Below are 13,752 nucleotides of genomic sequence, written 5' to 3'. Positions count from 1 at the left end.
GATTTTTGGCACACATATAGAGAAAATTGTTCTGACTCCGAAATCGTTCGCGATCAAATTTTTGGTTGATGCGCGCAAATGTTATCGAGGTTTTAATTTTGGGCATAAGTAAAAAATCTTAAAATTACGCCGTTTATTATATTGACCAAAAACGTTGATATATATCTTCCTCCGTAAAATAAGAATATGAATATATTATAATAATCACGATAAAGTTGCACATATTCGCGAAATATGAAAAAATAAAAAAATATAGCAGATTACATCAATATTTTCATTATATTAATGACATACACACACCTAAAAATTAATTTAAAAATATCAACATAATCTAAACACCATGGTGAGTCAAATGATATCAAAATCACACAAGTCCATGTAGCGGTTTCTAAATCGAAGCGACAACAAAACAAGATATTGGGGAAAAATATTTGTTTTTGGTTCGAAAAAATAATATCATCATATTTATTTTTTTAATTGTATACAAGAAATTTCAGAAAAAAATGTTGGGGTTATTCTGCTATTTTACCCGAATTTCGCCGAAAAATTGAGATATATAATAATCACTTTCTGTGTATAAGTATACGCCTTGCGGATTATATCAAGACCCTTCCGATAAATCTTATAATTCTATAAATAGGAATAAATCTTAAAATAAAACATTATGAAATATACATTTTAAATTGCGTGTAAATCGCGTAATTCTCAAAATCATTTGATGCGCATGCGGTTTCCAGGAAGTACTGAAGTTTATCTTCCAATCCATATATATTTTGCGAAATTTCATTTGACGGTTAAGATGTGCCACACGTTACATTGAAGTACCCAAAAAATCGTAAAAGGCTAATAATTTCCGAAAACACCATATGCCATTAACGAGCATCCGATTTCGGTGTGCACCCTAAAAAATACATCGATCTATACCGATTTCAATGTGGTCCATTAAGAACCATGGATGTCCCAGCTCAAACTATTTTTGAGATAAATTGCGTCTAAATCGCGTAATTCTCAAAATCATTTGATGCGCATGCGGTTTCCAGGAAGTACTGAAGTTTATCTTCCAATCCATATATATTTTGCGAAATTTCATTTGACGGCTAAGATGTGCCGCACGTTACATTGAAGTACCCAAAAAATAGTAAAACGCGAATAATTTCCGAAAACTCTATATGCCATTAACGCGCATCCGATTTCGGTGTGCACCCTAAAAAAATACATCGATCTATACCATTTCAACGTGGTCCATTAAGAACCATGGATGTGCCAGCACAATCTATTTTTGAGATAAATTGCGTACATCTCTCTTTCGGCTGAAGTTTTTAAAGTTCTCTTTTCGAAAAATATCAAAATCCGTATGAGGTCATTTATTGACGATATTTTCAAAAACATTTTTTTTTGCCAAATTTCGTGTTTTTGGAAGGCCAGTTCCCGCCGTTCTAGTAGATGGATTTTCACGAAGAAGATTTTATATCATCCGAAACGTAAAAAACCTTATTGATCGCGGGTACCCATATCATTCAGTTGACAGATCTAAAAATTTGGACCCAAAAATAGGTTTTTTAGAAATTTGATCGCACAAAATTTTCACCTTCGGATGAGTATTACTCTGAAGCTGTGCATTTTACATTAAAGTAGACACAGCTTCCACCAAAATAAAGTTTGGAGGTCAATACATTGAACAGTTTGCAACGACAGATCAATCAACCTCCGCTTCAGCTATGTTAAAAAATTGGCAATATTGCCCATATATATATATATATATATGTCTTGCAGATCCTTCTTACATGTGCTGAATGTTTTCAAATACAATCGTTAATAATATCTGCCAAGTGAATGGATCACTAACATTTGATGGATGGGGCTCACTTCACTGTGAAAACGTGAATTGGCGTTATTTAATTTTCATTCTATGATATTGACTGGCAATTTATACATATGGCCAAAATAATGAGTACAAATTAATTGTTGTGTAGATCTTCAGGATAAATAGACATTTATACGCGATAGGAAGAAGGTCTCAAAATAAATTTGTTGTGTATAACTCCAATTTTAATCTTTATTGTGGAACAATTGTGTGTCAATTCGCAGAATTCGACGCCCAAAAATGGTTTGGGTGAATATAACAGCAGTTCCCATGATAAAAAAATTACCCGAGATGAATTTAATGGATCTCTTTAGCGGGAGCAACAATGGGACTATCGATTGTTGTTGTGGTCGTTTGACGGCAATTAATGTTGAAATTGTTGTTCAATACCGTTAGCACATTTAAAGTACTAACCAAACCTTCCACAAATTCACTCGATTATATATCATATATGTGATGGTGGACACAACATCGAACATAATCTATGATGTAAGTATTATTTTGGTCATATTTGTACAAAGTGTTGGTTGATTATATTTGAATTTAGCTTTTTATAGAAAATAGTCGGACTTAAACTCTGTTTTTATAAAGCTACGATTTCATAGTGGGGAAAATATAAAATGTAAAAACCTAATTACCTAATTTTGCCTTCAAAAACTATCCACAATTTTAAAGTTACTCGAGTACCCTAAAACTCTGCGGTTTTATCTGCCATGTTGCCATTATCTAGACATGTAGTAGTACTCCAACTCCAGTCACATCGATTTGGGGCTGTGCATTCATTTTTTTCTATAGTGGAAATATGATTCACATCGTATCTCAATTGCCGAGTAGATAAACAATATTTGTGCTGCCGTTGATAACATCAACAACCAGCCGATTGTCGCAAGACAAATTGTTGACGGTATTGATTAGTGGTCCTCAGATGTCAGTTCGTCGTGGACTTATTGGTGAGAAACAGCAACAGGCGACAGAATAAGTGCCAGTGTACTTGCGGAAAAATGTATCGTTTTGTTGTGGCAATTTTTACGGTCAGTACGATGGTCTCCGTCATATATGTCGCGGATGGTACGTACACGCATATGTATGTGTGACATATATTCCTAAAGTAACATATATGTCTTTGTGTGTGTGTCAATGGCTTTTCAATTGGTTCAGTTGAATGTGTGTGAGAGAATAGAGTGCACGCGTCTTTATGTTCAGCGAGCAATAACGTATCTTTCAATGTCTATTTGTAGTGATGACGTATACATTAAGGGTTGGCAGTGTGTGGGCGGGTGAATGGCTGTTTTGTGAATCGCTACGTAAATTCTGACAATATCCCCTAGAGAGAAATCAGTTTAATAAGTATCTGCTTTCGAGAATTTGGTTTTCTTAAAAAATGCACACACACGCAAACACCTTCATGTATATACATTTTGTTGGAAATGTTTATTTGTAAATTATTATGAATGATTTCTAATGACGATATTTTAATATCCGACTGAATGGTATTCCAGTAAAAAAGATTATGGTTTTTATCTCAAAAACGATTTAAAATAGTAGAAATGAATGAACTTTTGCCTACTACTGAGTTTTGTTCCATTTAATTTTATTTACAATTCAGTGTATCATAAACTTTAGATGAACTTTAGATATATATATATATATATATATGTATAAACAGGATAAATATCTATGCCGATTTCTTCAAGTGAGTCTGTCTCTTGAAATCACGATATATATATATATACATATAAACAGGATAAATATCTATGCCAATTTATTCAAGTGAGTCTGTCTCTTGAAATCACGATTGAGCTCGTAACATTTAGAGTTAGAGTTGTTACACAACTCTATGTGGTTTGTCATAACGCTTCACGTTTTGGTATAACTCCCTAAGAGTAGTACCAGCCCATTTTTGGTATTTTGTTTTTAGTTGCATTTTCTTAAATTTCACCGAATTAGGGCCCCCACATTTTTGGTATGTTGAAAGGCCTTGCTGATTTTCCCACAAGGCTAATAAAAAATAGATTTAAATCAATCCAATTTCAGTTGTAATGCATATTTATTACTTCAAAGTGACACATATTAAATGCGTGCTTGATAGGTAAGACTGGTATATTTTTCTAACATACAAAGTTTTGGGCTAAATACAGCGATATTTGTTTAAAACCTCTGCTGATGTTCTTTAACATTCGATTTTGAAGTTCTTCCGCATACATAGAGTTGCAAGTGTAAACCCAGGCATTCTTTGCTATTATTAGAATCCTACTTCCTAAAACCAAAAATACATTCCAATTTCCTACTCAAAGTTATTGTTTGGGGATGCCCGTTCAACATTGTCCCTGTTCATTTACCATTATATTATGAGTAGATGAACAAGGACAGCAGATTCACAATTTCCGTTTTGTCGTTTTGGTGGTTACGTTCATACTTTGTTAGCCTTGCTGTGTTACACCTGTAGTTATAGCTGGGCCAGCGTGGATGACGCATGCATAGTGAAGCCGACACACCAAACAAACTGCACCAAGAAGTACTGCACTATTGTTCGCCAGGAATTGGTGGTAATTGTGATTCATCAATATGTGCCATGCACAACACCCACATATATTGATATTTTAATCGAACTTCGGTTTTCTATTACAGCGGGAACACGGCAAAGTGGCAACGTTTCTGCGCGGGTGTGAAGATAAATTGCAAGTAAATAGAATCAGTACAGACGTTTGGAATGTGAACACACACAAACATGAAACGAATTGTTTTTGCATATTTCAGGAATACAATTCTGTGGTGACGGATTCGACATACAAAACCTATTACCGGTCTTGCATTTCCGATCTGTGTAATGATTCGGATGGTAGACGCCCCATTTCAAGCGCAGACCCCAACATCGGTGCAATGGACAACATGATTATCAAAGGCAAGCCCCGAAAATAAAATGGCAATGTATTGTTCCAGTTTTATGTCGCCAACTGAAAACAGCATTGTCCACATTCTACGGCCAAATATAGCCATAATAAGAACATTAATCCGTTGTACCGAACTTTTTATTTATTTCATGGAATAACTGTAAAGAGTTTGTTGTGAATGGTTTCGAAGTGGAGTGGTAATAAAGCCCAATATATTACTTCGATAAAACAAGGGGATTTAAAGAAAAGTTATTTTCAGCCTATATATTTAGCTATGCCCTAGCCTAATAATTATTTAATTTTAGTACCAATTTAACCAATGACTAGAAAACAAATACTTATTTACGAAATTATAGGACAATTGTACATACAGTGTCAAGTCCGATATGGCATTTTGTGTTTTCATAAACGGCACAATAGATCGGTTGGTTTAAAGCGGTACATAAATGGGGTATATTTTCCAAAGCACGGTTTAAGTATCTGGGGATCCCGATCTATCTCCCGCTAATAAATATTATGAAGTGTTTGGCATACTGAACTCTATGGATTTATTGTCTTTGAGGCCCCTGTCAGAAAATCACGTCTTAAGGTATGTGTTCAGTTTTCGGTTCAAGAAAATAAGCGATTTTAACGAATAAGCCGCAAAAGCTGCAAACAAATATATAACGCTCCCTTAATGTACCCGGCAAATCTTCTTGCAATTTCTAAAAAATATTTACATTTTAGATTTCGATTCTAAAAGAAATTAAGTTTGACAGTCTTGCTACAATTAATATCCTCATATTACGAATCACTTGTTCTGCTGATGCAGTTTTCCCTATGAAGAACAATGAGAAGTTAATTTAATCAGTGTAGATTCAAATTATATATATACATATTCATGGTATAACTATATAAGGTAACAGCAAGCGTTGTTGTATAACAAGCGATACAACAACCACATGGAAATTTGTTAAGGGGACCCCCCCCATTCTCGGTGTCAAAAATTTTTTTGATTTAATTCGAATCTACTCTAATTCTAGAATGTTCCTACAAAATTTCAAGTGAAAATCTCAAGAACTCTTGAAGATATAGCCGATTTATTGTGTCAGCATCAAGTGACGGCTAAAGGGCTTCTCAAACTTTAAACACGTTTTTCTCAAAACGAATGGCGGGCACGATAACTCAGAAACTAATAATCCAATCGGTTTCAAATTTTGACACGTTTCTCTGGGAGTGTGTAGCTCTCGTATGAACTAGGATAAAGCCAATCGGTGAAGATCTTCCTTATTTTTTAACTTAGTTCGTGGTAAAAAATAGGCGATTTTCCAAAAAAAAAATTTCAAAGTTCCGCCATTTTGTTAATTGTTGTGCGAAGTCAATAATCCTAGTTCATACGAGAGCCAGACATGTCCTCTTTCTAACACAGTTGGAATTTTCGGATTCCGATGTTCCAGTGAGGAGTTATCATGCCCGCCATCGAAAATATGGACTTTTCTTTGAACCCAAAAAACAACAACAAAACAACAACAACAAATTTTGGTAAATTATTTTTCTTCCTTTTTACATCTTCAAATATATATGTGCCAAGTTACAAACCTTAACAAGCATTGGTATTCATTTACCAGCCCATTTAAAATCTTAAAAATAAAAAAATCGAGAATGGGGGGGGGTTCCCTTAATGTAAGTAATACTAGGGTCAATGTCATTTAAGGGCCCCCCACCCATTCGCGGTTTCAAAAAATTTAATTTTTTATTTCGCCTTAATTTGAACCTACGCTAATTCAAGAATGTCCCTATAAATTTTCAAGTGAAAATCTCAACGATTTTTGAAGATATAGCCGATTTACTGTGTTAGCATCAGGTGACAGCAAGAGGGCTTCTCAAGCTTTAAACGCGTTTTTCTCCAAACAGCGTTTTTACGAATGGCGGGCACGATAACTCATAAAGTAATAAACCAATTGATTTCAAATTTTGGGACGTTTCTTTGTGAGTGTATAGCTATCGTATGAACTAGAAAAAAGCCAATCGGTAAAGATCTTCCTTATTTTTAAACTTAGTTTGTTGTCAAAAATAGGCGATTTTTGAAAAAAAAAATCAAAGTTCCGCCATTTTGTTAATTGTTGTGCGAATTCAATAATCCTAGTTCATACGAGAGCCAGACTTTCTAACATCGTTAGAATATTCGGATTCCGATGTTCCAGTGAGGAGTTATCATGGCCGCCATCAAAAATAAGGACATTTCTTTGATCACAAAAAACAACAACAAAACAACAACAAAAATTTTTTTAAATTATTTTTCTTCCTCTTTAAATCTTCAAATATATATGTGCAAAGTTACAAACCTTAACATGCATTGGTATTCATTTACCAGATAATATTACTAAGAAACTAATACTGAAAACACCCACTAACAGATTTTTGAGTAGCCACGATGTCACGAAGTTTTTACAGTGCATCTGCATAATTACATTCAAAATGTTTTAAAGTGTTAACATCATTTATTTATGATAACTTGTTCAAATAGTGGTTATGATATTTGAGTAGTCGTGATGTAATGCAGATTTAAACATGTTAAAAATATCTAACATATTATATTTTTAAGAATTTGTTTTAGAGTACCTATGATTTAAGGTGGTTTTGCGACATTGTTAAGAAGAAATTTAGGACTTGATGTAAATCATAGTTCCAACACGATTTTGAAAATAAAATCTTACATCCCATTCATATATCGCGTTTTTAGTAAAATATTTAAAAATATGTAAATTGAACAGTACGACTTGTTGCATTTGTTTTTATTTATTCTGACATTATAGCCAACTAGGTAGAGGTGTAATTTCTCTTTGTTGATGAAAGATACCTTGTGTAGTTGTACCATGGTAGAGTCATTTCCTTTCCGAAATTGATCCAACAGCCAGATCCAGGCAGCCAGAACAGGTAGTTAGAAACGAAATGAAAAAACTCGCTGTTGCAAACATAAATTTACTGGGAAAAAATTAACTTTGGGTGAGACCGACCCCCCTCCCCCTTCAGACTACGTCGTTGGAATAGACCATATAACAATAATGTTGTTTTAAATGAAGTAATTCTTGCATATACCTTATTAAATTCAATTGAAATGAACACCGTTCGGAGGCATTTTCCGAACGCAATGTGCAACAAACTCTACAACTTGTTGACGACTAATTACGTAACAAATGTAGACTTGAGTGTTAAATCTGTCTTTCAGCTATCTGCCAATGTCGTTGGTCATTACCGTTCTTCATCTGGTAGTGGTTGTGCAAGTTGCGATGGTGGTTCGGCTTAAGGATGCTTGTTAACATAAACATTATTCAAAGTCGTTTCCTTGAATGGCCTACCCTTCTGTTCATCGGCCATATCAGTGATTGAGAATTCATTGAGTCTTTTATTCAAATATTCCTTTATGCATCAACGTCGCAAGCAACACATAAACAAACATCCTTGTTTGTAGCTACAATATATATATATATATATATATACTTATCCACATTCACGTATAGGTTAAAGGGTAGAAGTTTAATTTAATTTTATACCCAATTAAGTATAAAATTCGTTTGATGTATCTGTGAGGAGATATAGAATGGGTGGGTGTGTTTTGTATATTTTCCTCATAGGAAAATTGTAGACTTGGACCTTATGATGGGGTAGAAGTGGCAATTGCTACATATACCACTAGCAACGGTATATAGACCGTGAAATGTGTGCATAGATGAATCGGCGACTAAAAGAAGGTAAACACACATTAAAGCGACGGATTACATTAAGGGAATCGTATTGGATGGAAGACGATTGTTGTCCTTGCTGCGACTTGTTGAGTTTGTCGTTCAAGCGTGACCCCTGTGGGGTTAAAAATAGATGCAAACAAACAATTGATGTATACAGCCAAAACAAGTACAAGTCACCGCTATGGAAAAATCGTTACGATATTTTGTATGTAAGTCTGTTTCGGGCCAATGAAGACTCCTATTGTTTTTGGTAATGATTGGTTTATTTTTGGGGATGCAATGGACCAAAAACGTTCATATTACGACCCGAAAATCACTAAACTTTACGCGGATAAAGGGATCTGAACAAGGAACAAACATGGTTATTTTGATGATGATTGGTCAAATGGACCCAGACTTTTCTGTGAAAAAAGGAACCTACCTATTCTGATATTCTTCATTAATGCCATAACCACACCAAAGGGCGGAAATGTCGCGCTGATCGCTTTGAAATAGAACATAAAGTTCAGGTTATGGTCAAGGATGACGCCTAAAATTCGGTGATCATCAGATGATATTTGGGGGTGTTTTCTAGGCCCATTTAAATCATTTAAATATTTTTAAGGATAAAAAATTGTTAAAAGGTTTTGTTTTAAAGGTTTAGACTTTTTAAAATATTTTAACAAGGGCCAAACACAAGGATGGAATTTGATAACCTACACAACTATGTTGCCCAAGAGTTTATAACTCCTCGCAATATTGGTCCTAGACCCACCTTTTAGTATACCATTTGTCATATGTCGATTAGCTGAGCAGAAAGATCGAGTTTAGAGGAGATGGTGTGTATTATAAAATCGGTCCCATCTGAATATACTGATCAGCTCACGGCTTTCAGATTTTTAGTGTATTCCCACGATATAATATAAACCCTTGCACATGTATCCAACGTTATATACGATAATATTGGTCTGTTCCGTACTGCAAGAATTTACTACTTTTTACTTTATGATAGCGAACAAATACTTTATTTTTACCAATTACTTTATTTTGTGATTCCATGAAAATAAAGTTATACGTTTTTTCAGTCCAAACTATTTAAATAGCTTCGTATTCAAATTTTGCGAATTGTAACTTCAAATTTTTTTATTCTTGTAAATAGATAGATAAATAATAATTTCATGCTTTTCCGACAATATTGCAATTAGTTTGGATTTCTAATTGTCAGAATAAATATACTGTATATCCCGAATGTAAGGATGTAGCGACTTCAAAGTTTGTTCATATCCTCTTTAGATATTTGTATTAAATCTGTGCACAGAAAAAATCTGAATTAATTGCTAAATTGAGCTGATTCACCATACAAAGTAAAATCTCCTCATTATCTCGACTTGCTCTAAATCCTATGCTAAATTGAGACAATTACAAACCTGGCATTGAATAAAAAATACATCACTCCGGTAAAATTACCAAAATGCAAGGCTTTATTTAGGTATTTCATTTGTTTACTTTAAAATTCAACGTACTCAACGTATTCAACGTTCTCACCTTTATAGGGTTGGTTTATAGGTTTATACAGTTTTTTAATTGAACGGATAAATAGAATCGAACACCAACGCTTGAGTATATGCCAAAAAAGTTCGTCTAACGAAACCAACATTATTTTGTAGTCGAACCATACATATTTTTTTAAAGGTATTTTGAGTTTTTATCCTATCCAACTCCTGTACATTAGGTCATCCAGTAAGGACAGCTGATATCAACATATTTTTTCAAACTATGTTGTTTTGATTCGAATTTCAATAAAATACCCATACTCAGCTGATTTGATAATACAATTTGAGCTTTACAAAATATATACAATATTTTACTTACATTTCGGTTGGATCCATTGCTGCTGGCTAAGGTAGTTGTGGATGTTGTTTTTGTTGTTGTTGTGCTAGTGGTCAGCTCACGGCCGCAGCTGACGCCTGTTGTGGAGGGATGAGGTGAGGTAGGTGGAGATGGTTGTGGAATTGAGGGGCCCGTTCTATTGCGTAGACGGGCTAAAGCACTCCTTAGGCCTTCCGTATTTGTATTATCGGGCCCCCTTCCAAATAAAATACATCCACAAAACAGTTTGAATGTTTTGGGATTTGAGGTCCAACTCGTTTTTCGTCACTTGCAGTTGGCTGTATAATGTGGGTCTTGACTTCGAAATTGAAATACTACACTACATAAACACTATACATAAATACATGCATACAATTAATTAGAATGTAAATTACAGTTTTTTGTCGATTTAGATGCAATGAACATTGCTCCAGATTCAAATCACACTTCGGATTTTAATTTTCACACTAAAAGACGAAATACTAGTGCATTTATTTTATTTCACATTAGAGCGCTTCGGATTATATGTTTTATCGGGGTGTATTTGTTTAGTCATTAATCTTGCAATTATCTCGTTACGCAACATTGATTTGGTATGAATCGATGGAAGGTTTAACTCAGCATCCGGTGTCTTTCGGCTTAGCCTTAGTTCAAGAATGTTCCTATAAAATTTCAAGTGAAAATCCGAACAACCGATTTATAGTGTCAGCGGCGGTAGAAGTGCTTCTAAAACTTCAAAGGAGATTTTCTCGAAACAGTGTTTTTACGAATGGCGGGCACGATAACTCAAAAACTAATAATCCAACAAATAGCTATCGTGTGGACTAGGATAAATTTAATCGGAAAAGATCTTCCTTATTTTCCATGGTATAACAATATAAGGTAACAGCAAGTGTTGTTGTACAACAAACGATACAACAGCCACATGGAAATTTGTAGTTGTAAGTAATACAAGTGTTAAAGCAAAAACTAATTTTTCCAACTTAATATTTTTGAAAAATTGTTGATGGCATAATCTTTGAAAAAAATCTTGATAAATACGAATTCCAGTACTCGAGTTGAATATTTTTTCTATATAAAAATTTGCTCTGCTAAATGTTTGTATTTCTTTAATATGTGTTTTTGGTGTGTATTTTTTTTTTTGGTGAAAGTTTGAATAGTTTTATCGTTTTTCGTGGAGTAAAACTAAAAATGTAACAAAGTGTTACAGGAACTATTTATATGTGACTGTTTGTAGAAAACCCTAGTTTTATGCCATGGTAAAACTGAATGCTAAAAACTCAGGATCAAAAATTACATAAAAGGAATTATTCCATACGAAATTCACAGCAAATTAAGAAAATTAATAGGAATTTGAGCTTGGAATTTATCTAATTGTTTAACTAAAATGAAATAGATTTTCCAGAAGTGAGAAATTTCCTATATATGACGCATTGTGTACAATAGATGTTGTAGAATCGAACCAGTTTATTTAAACAAATATTTATGGAAAATACTTCAGATTGTTTCGATCCGTCCCTACTTGCAACATCTGTCTTTCCAAGAAATAGGAATCCAAAATATAAAATTACAGCCAACTTGGTTGAACATGTGCCCAAACTCCCATAAAGACAACCAATTTGTTTAAAAAAGTGCGCATAATCCCAAAACTTCCAAATTATGGGGTATACCGTTATATGGGGGAGATTTTCTATACAATGGGAAATCAAAATACCAAATTACAGCCAATTCGATGGAAAAACGAACTCAACATCGCCAAAATACCCAACATGCTGGGGCGCGGCCCGCCCTTTTTTCATAAATCACTTTTTGTGAAATTAGAATTCTACACTCCAAATTTGGTTAAGCTAGCTTTTCGGGATATATTTTATGCCGCGAAAATCGCAATTTCAGCCATAGGGCAGTTGTCGGAAATTTTCTTTCATTACAAAAAACACTCCAAAACAATAACAACTAAATTACGTCAATTAATTTTCCTTTTTTTTAATTTTCTCATACCTATATGCAAAGTAACGATCATTTTCCAACTGGTTGAAAATCGCCTCCAAATGGGGAATCTCTTAGACTCGTGGATATTAAGGTTCTTTACTCCAGATATAGCGATATAATTTGCCCCCACGCCTACAATTGCTTCAACGACAAACCAATTTTTTGTGCAACTCTCGCACACTATGTGGCCTGGGAATTTGGGTTCGAATCCTAGCTGGCATCAGCTTGGAGGAATTGTGTTTTTGCCTTTCATGATTAATGTACATTCGGGATTAACTGCAGCCTGGTGTTTACGAACGATTTTTTTTTGTAGACATAAGCAAAAATACTATAAAATATTGGTTTTATTCATAGATTCTAAATTCTACTTTCAAATTGTCGGGAAACTTACGACACAAGGACAATTTTTAATTTTTTGACAATTAATTTATGAACTCAATTGCCTTCGACTGTCCTGTCGCTTCTAAATGAAGGGCATGCGTGTTTTCAATTGAAGAAATAACATTTTCATGGAAACTCTACATGAGTTAAATTAAATCCAATATCTAATAATAAATAAAGAAGCAAAACATTGTTGCTACAAGCGGAAAAGTCACACCTTTTCTTTGGTTTTCACCATAATGCGGGCGATCTTTATTACATACATATGCGGAAATAAATCAGTTTATGTATGTATGCGTGTAAGATCCGCCTTCGTATATGCACAAAAATGCAACTAATTTTGGTGCTGTATACGACCTATAGTATAGTATTTCTTCCACCCTCACCCACTGCTATTGATGTATTCGTAAAATCGTACTGACCTACTTCTGTGTATTAAGAACTGTGGAAATTGGAGAAGTAGTCTCATAAGCGGCGATAGAAAACGAATGTGAAATAAGCCCAATTTGCTGGATTGTAACTCTAAGGCTTACGCTGCCAAATCAAACGAATGTACATGTCCTCGCGAACATTCGTGTACAAATAACAGCTGATTATGTTCGAAATTTAAACACACTATGAAACTTCGAACGCAGAACACTTTTAGCAGTAGCATCGCACTTCTATCGTCATTCAGTGAAAGCCCAAATCATGTTGGCAGTCAGACCGACGGAAAAAATCAATGGCAGAAATTGCGATAGCCGGCAGCAGATGGGGCCAGGGTAGGTCGTAATCACGGTCGTGCAGTAGTATTGTAGTCGGACAGCGGACGAGTGTGTTTCTGTGTACGTTATACGTTGACTAAGTTCGTCCAAATATTGAAGGATTATCCTTTGAGCAGGACCTCGGCACTGTTTTGCATGTAATTGCACACAGCCATTTCCACGGGCGTGTATACAATGTCTGAGTTATTGAAAAATGGTTTGGCCTTTGACCTAGTTATTACACTTGTGCCGATATTGAATTACTAGCCACCACTATGAGAAACATTCGTGTAATGCTCTACTGTCCAGGG

The 13,752-nt window shown here is 34.5% G+C and overlaps 1 protein-coding gene across 1 annotated transcript; it reads left to right on the top strand.

The window, feature by feature from the left end:
- The first annotated feature begins 2,865 nt into the window (after positions 1–2,865).
- LOC133337038 (uncharacterized) lies at positions 2,866–4,783 on the top strand. Its single transcript, XM_061545302.1, has 4 exons — positions 2,866–2,932; positions 4,235–4,410; positions 4,493–4,546; positions 4,622–4,783. The coding sequence occupies exons 1-4, from the start codon at positions 2,866–2,868 to the stop codon at positions 4,781–4,783; spliced, it is 459 nt and encodes a 152-aa protein (XP_061401286.1).
- Positions 4,784–13,752: the final 8,969 nt, after the last annotated feature.

The sequence above is a fragment of the Musca vetustissima genome, unplaced genomic scaffold (assembly GCF_032173495.1).
Source record: "Musca vetustissima isolate MV318-11 ecotype Yass unplaced genomic scaffold, APGP_CSIRO_Mvet_v1 utg6013, whole genome shotgun sequence".
NCBI lineage: Eukaryota > Metazoa > Arthropoda > Insecta > Diptera > Muscidae > Musca > Musca vetustissima.
Note: the sequence above shows the minus strand (reverse complement) of the source record. Positions and strands in the feature narration are given on the sequence as shown.

Bases quoted from the DNA above. Each gene is read 5' to 3' on its own strand.
- LOC133337038 (XM_061545302.1), top strand. From the start codon at position 2,866: ATGTATCGTTTTGTTGTGGCAATTTTTACGGTCAGTACGATGGTCTCC. The intron at 2,933-4,234 runs GTACGTACACGC...GAACAAGGACAG, and splicing joins CGTCATATATGTCGCGGATG to CAGATTCACAATTTCCGTTT. The intron at 4,411-4,492 runs GTAATTGTGATT...TTTCTATTACAG, and splicing joins TTGTTCGCCAGGAATTGGTG to CGGGAACACGGCAAAGTGGC.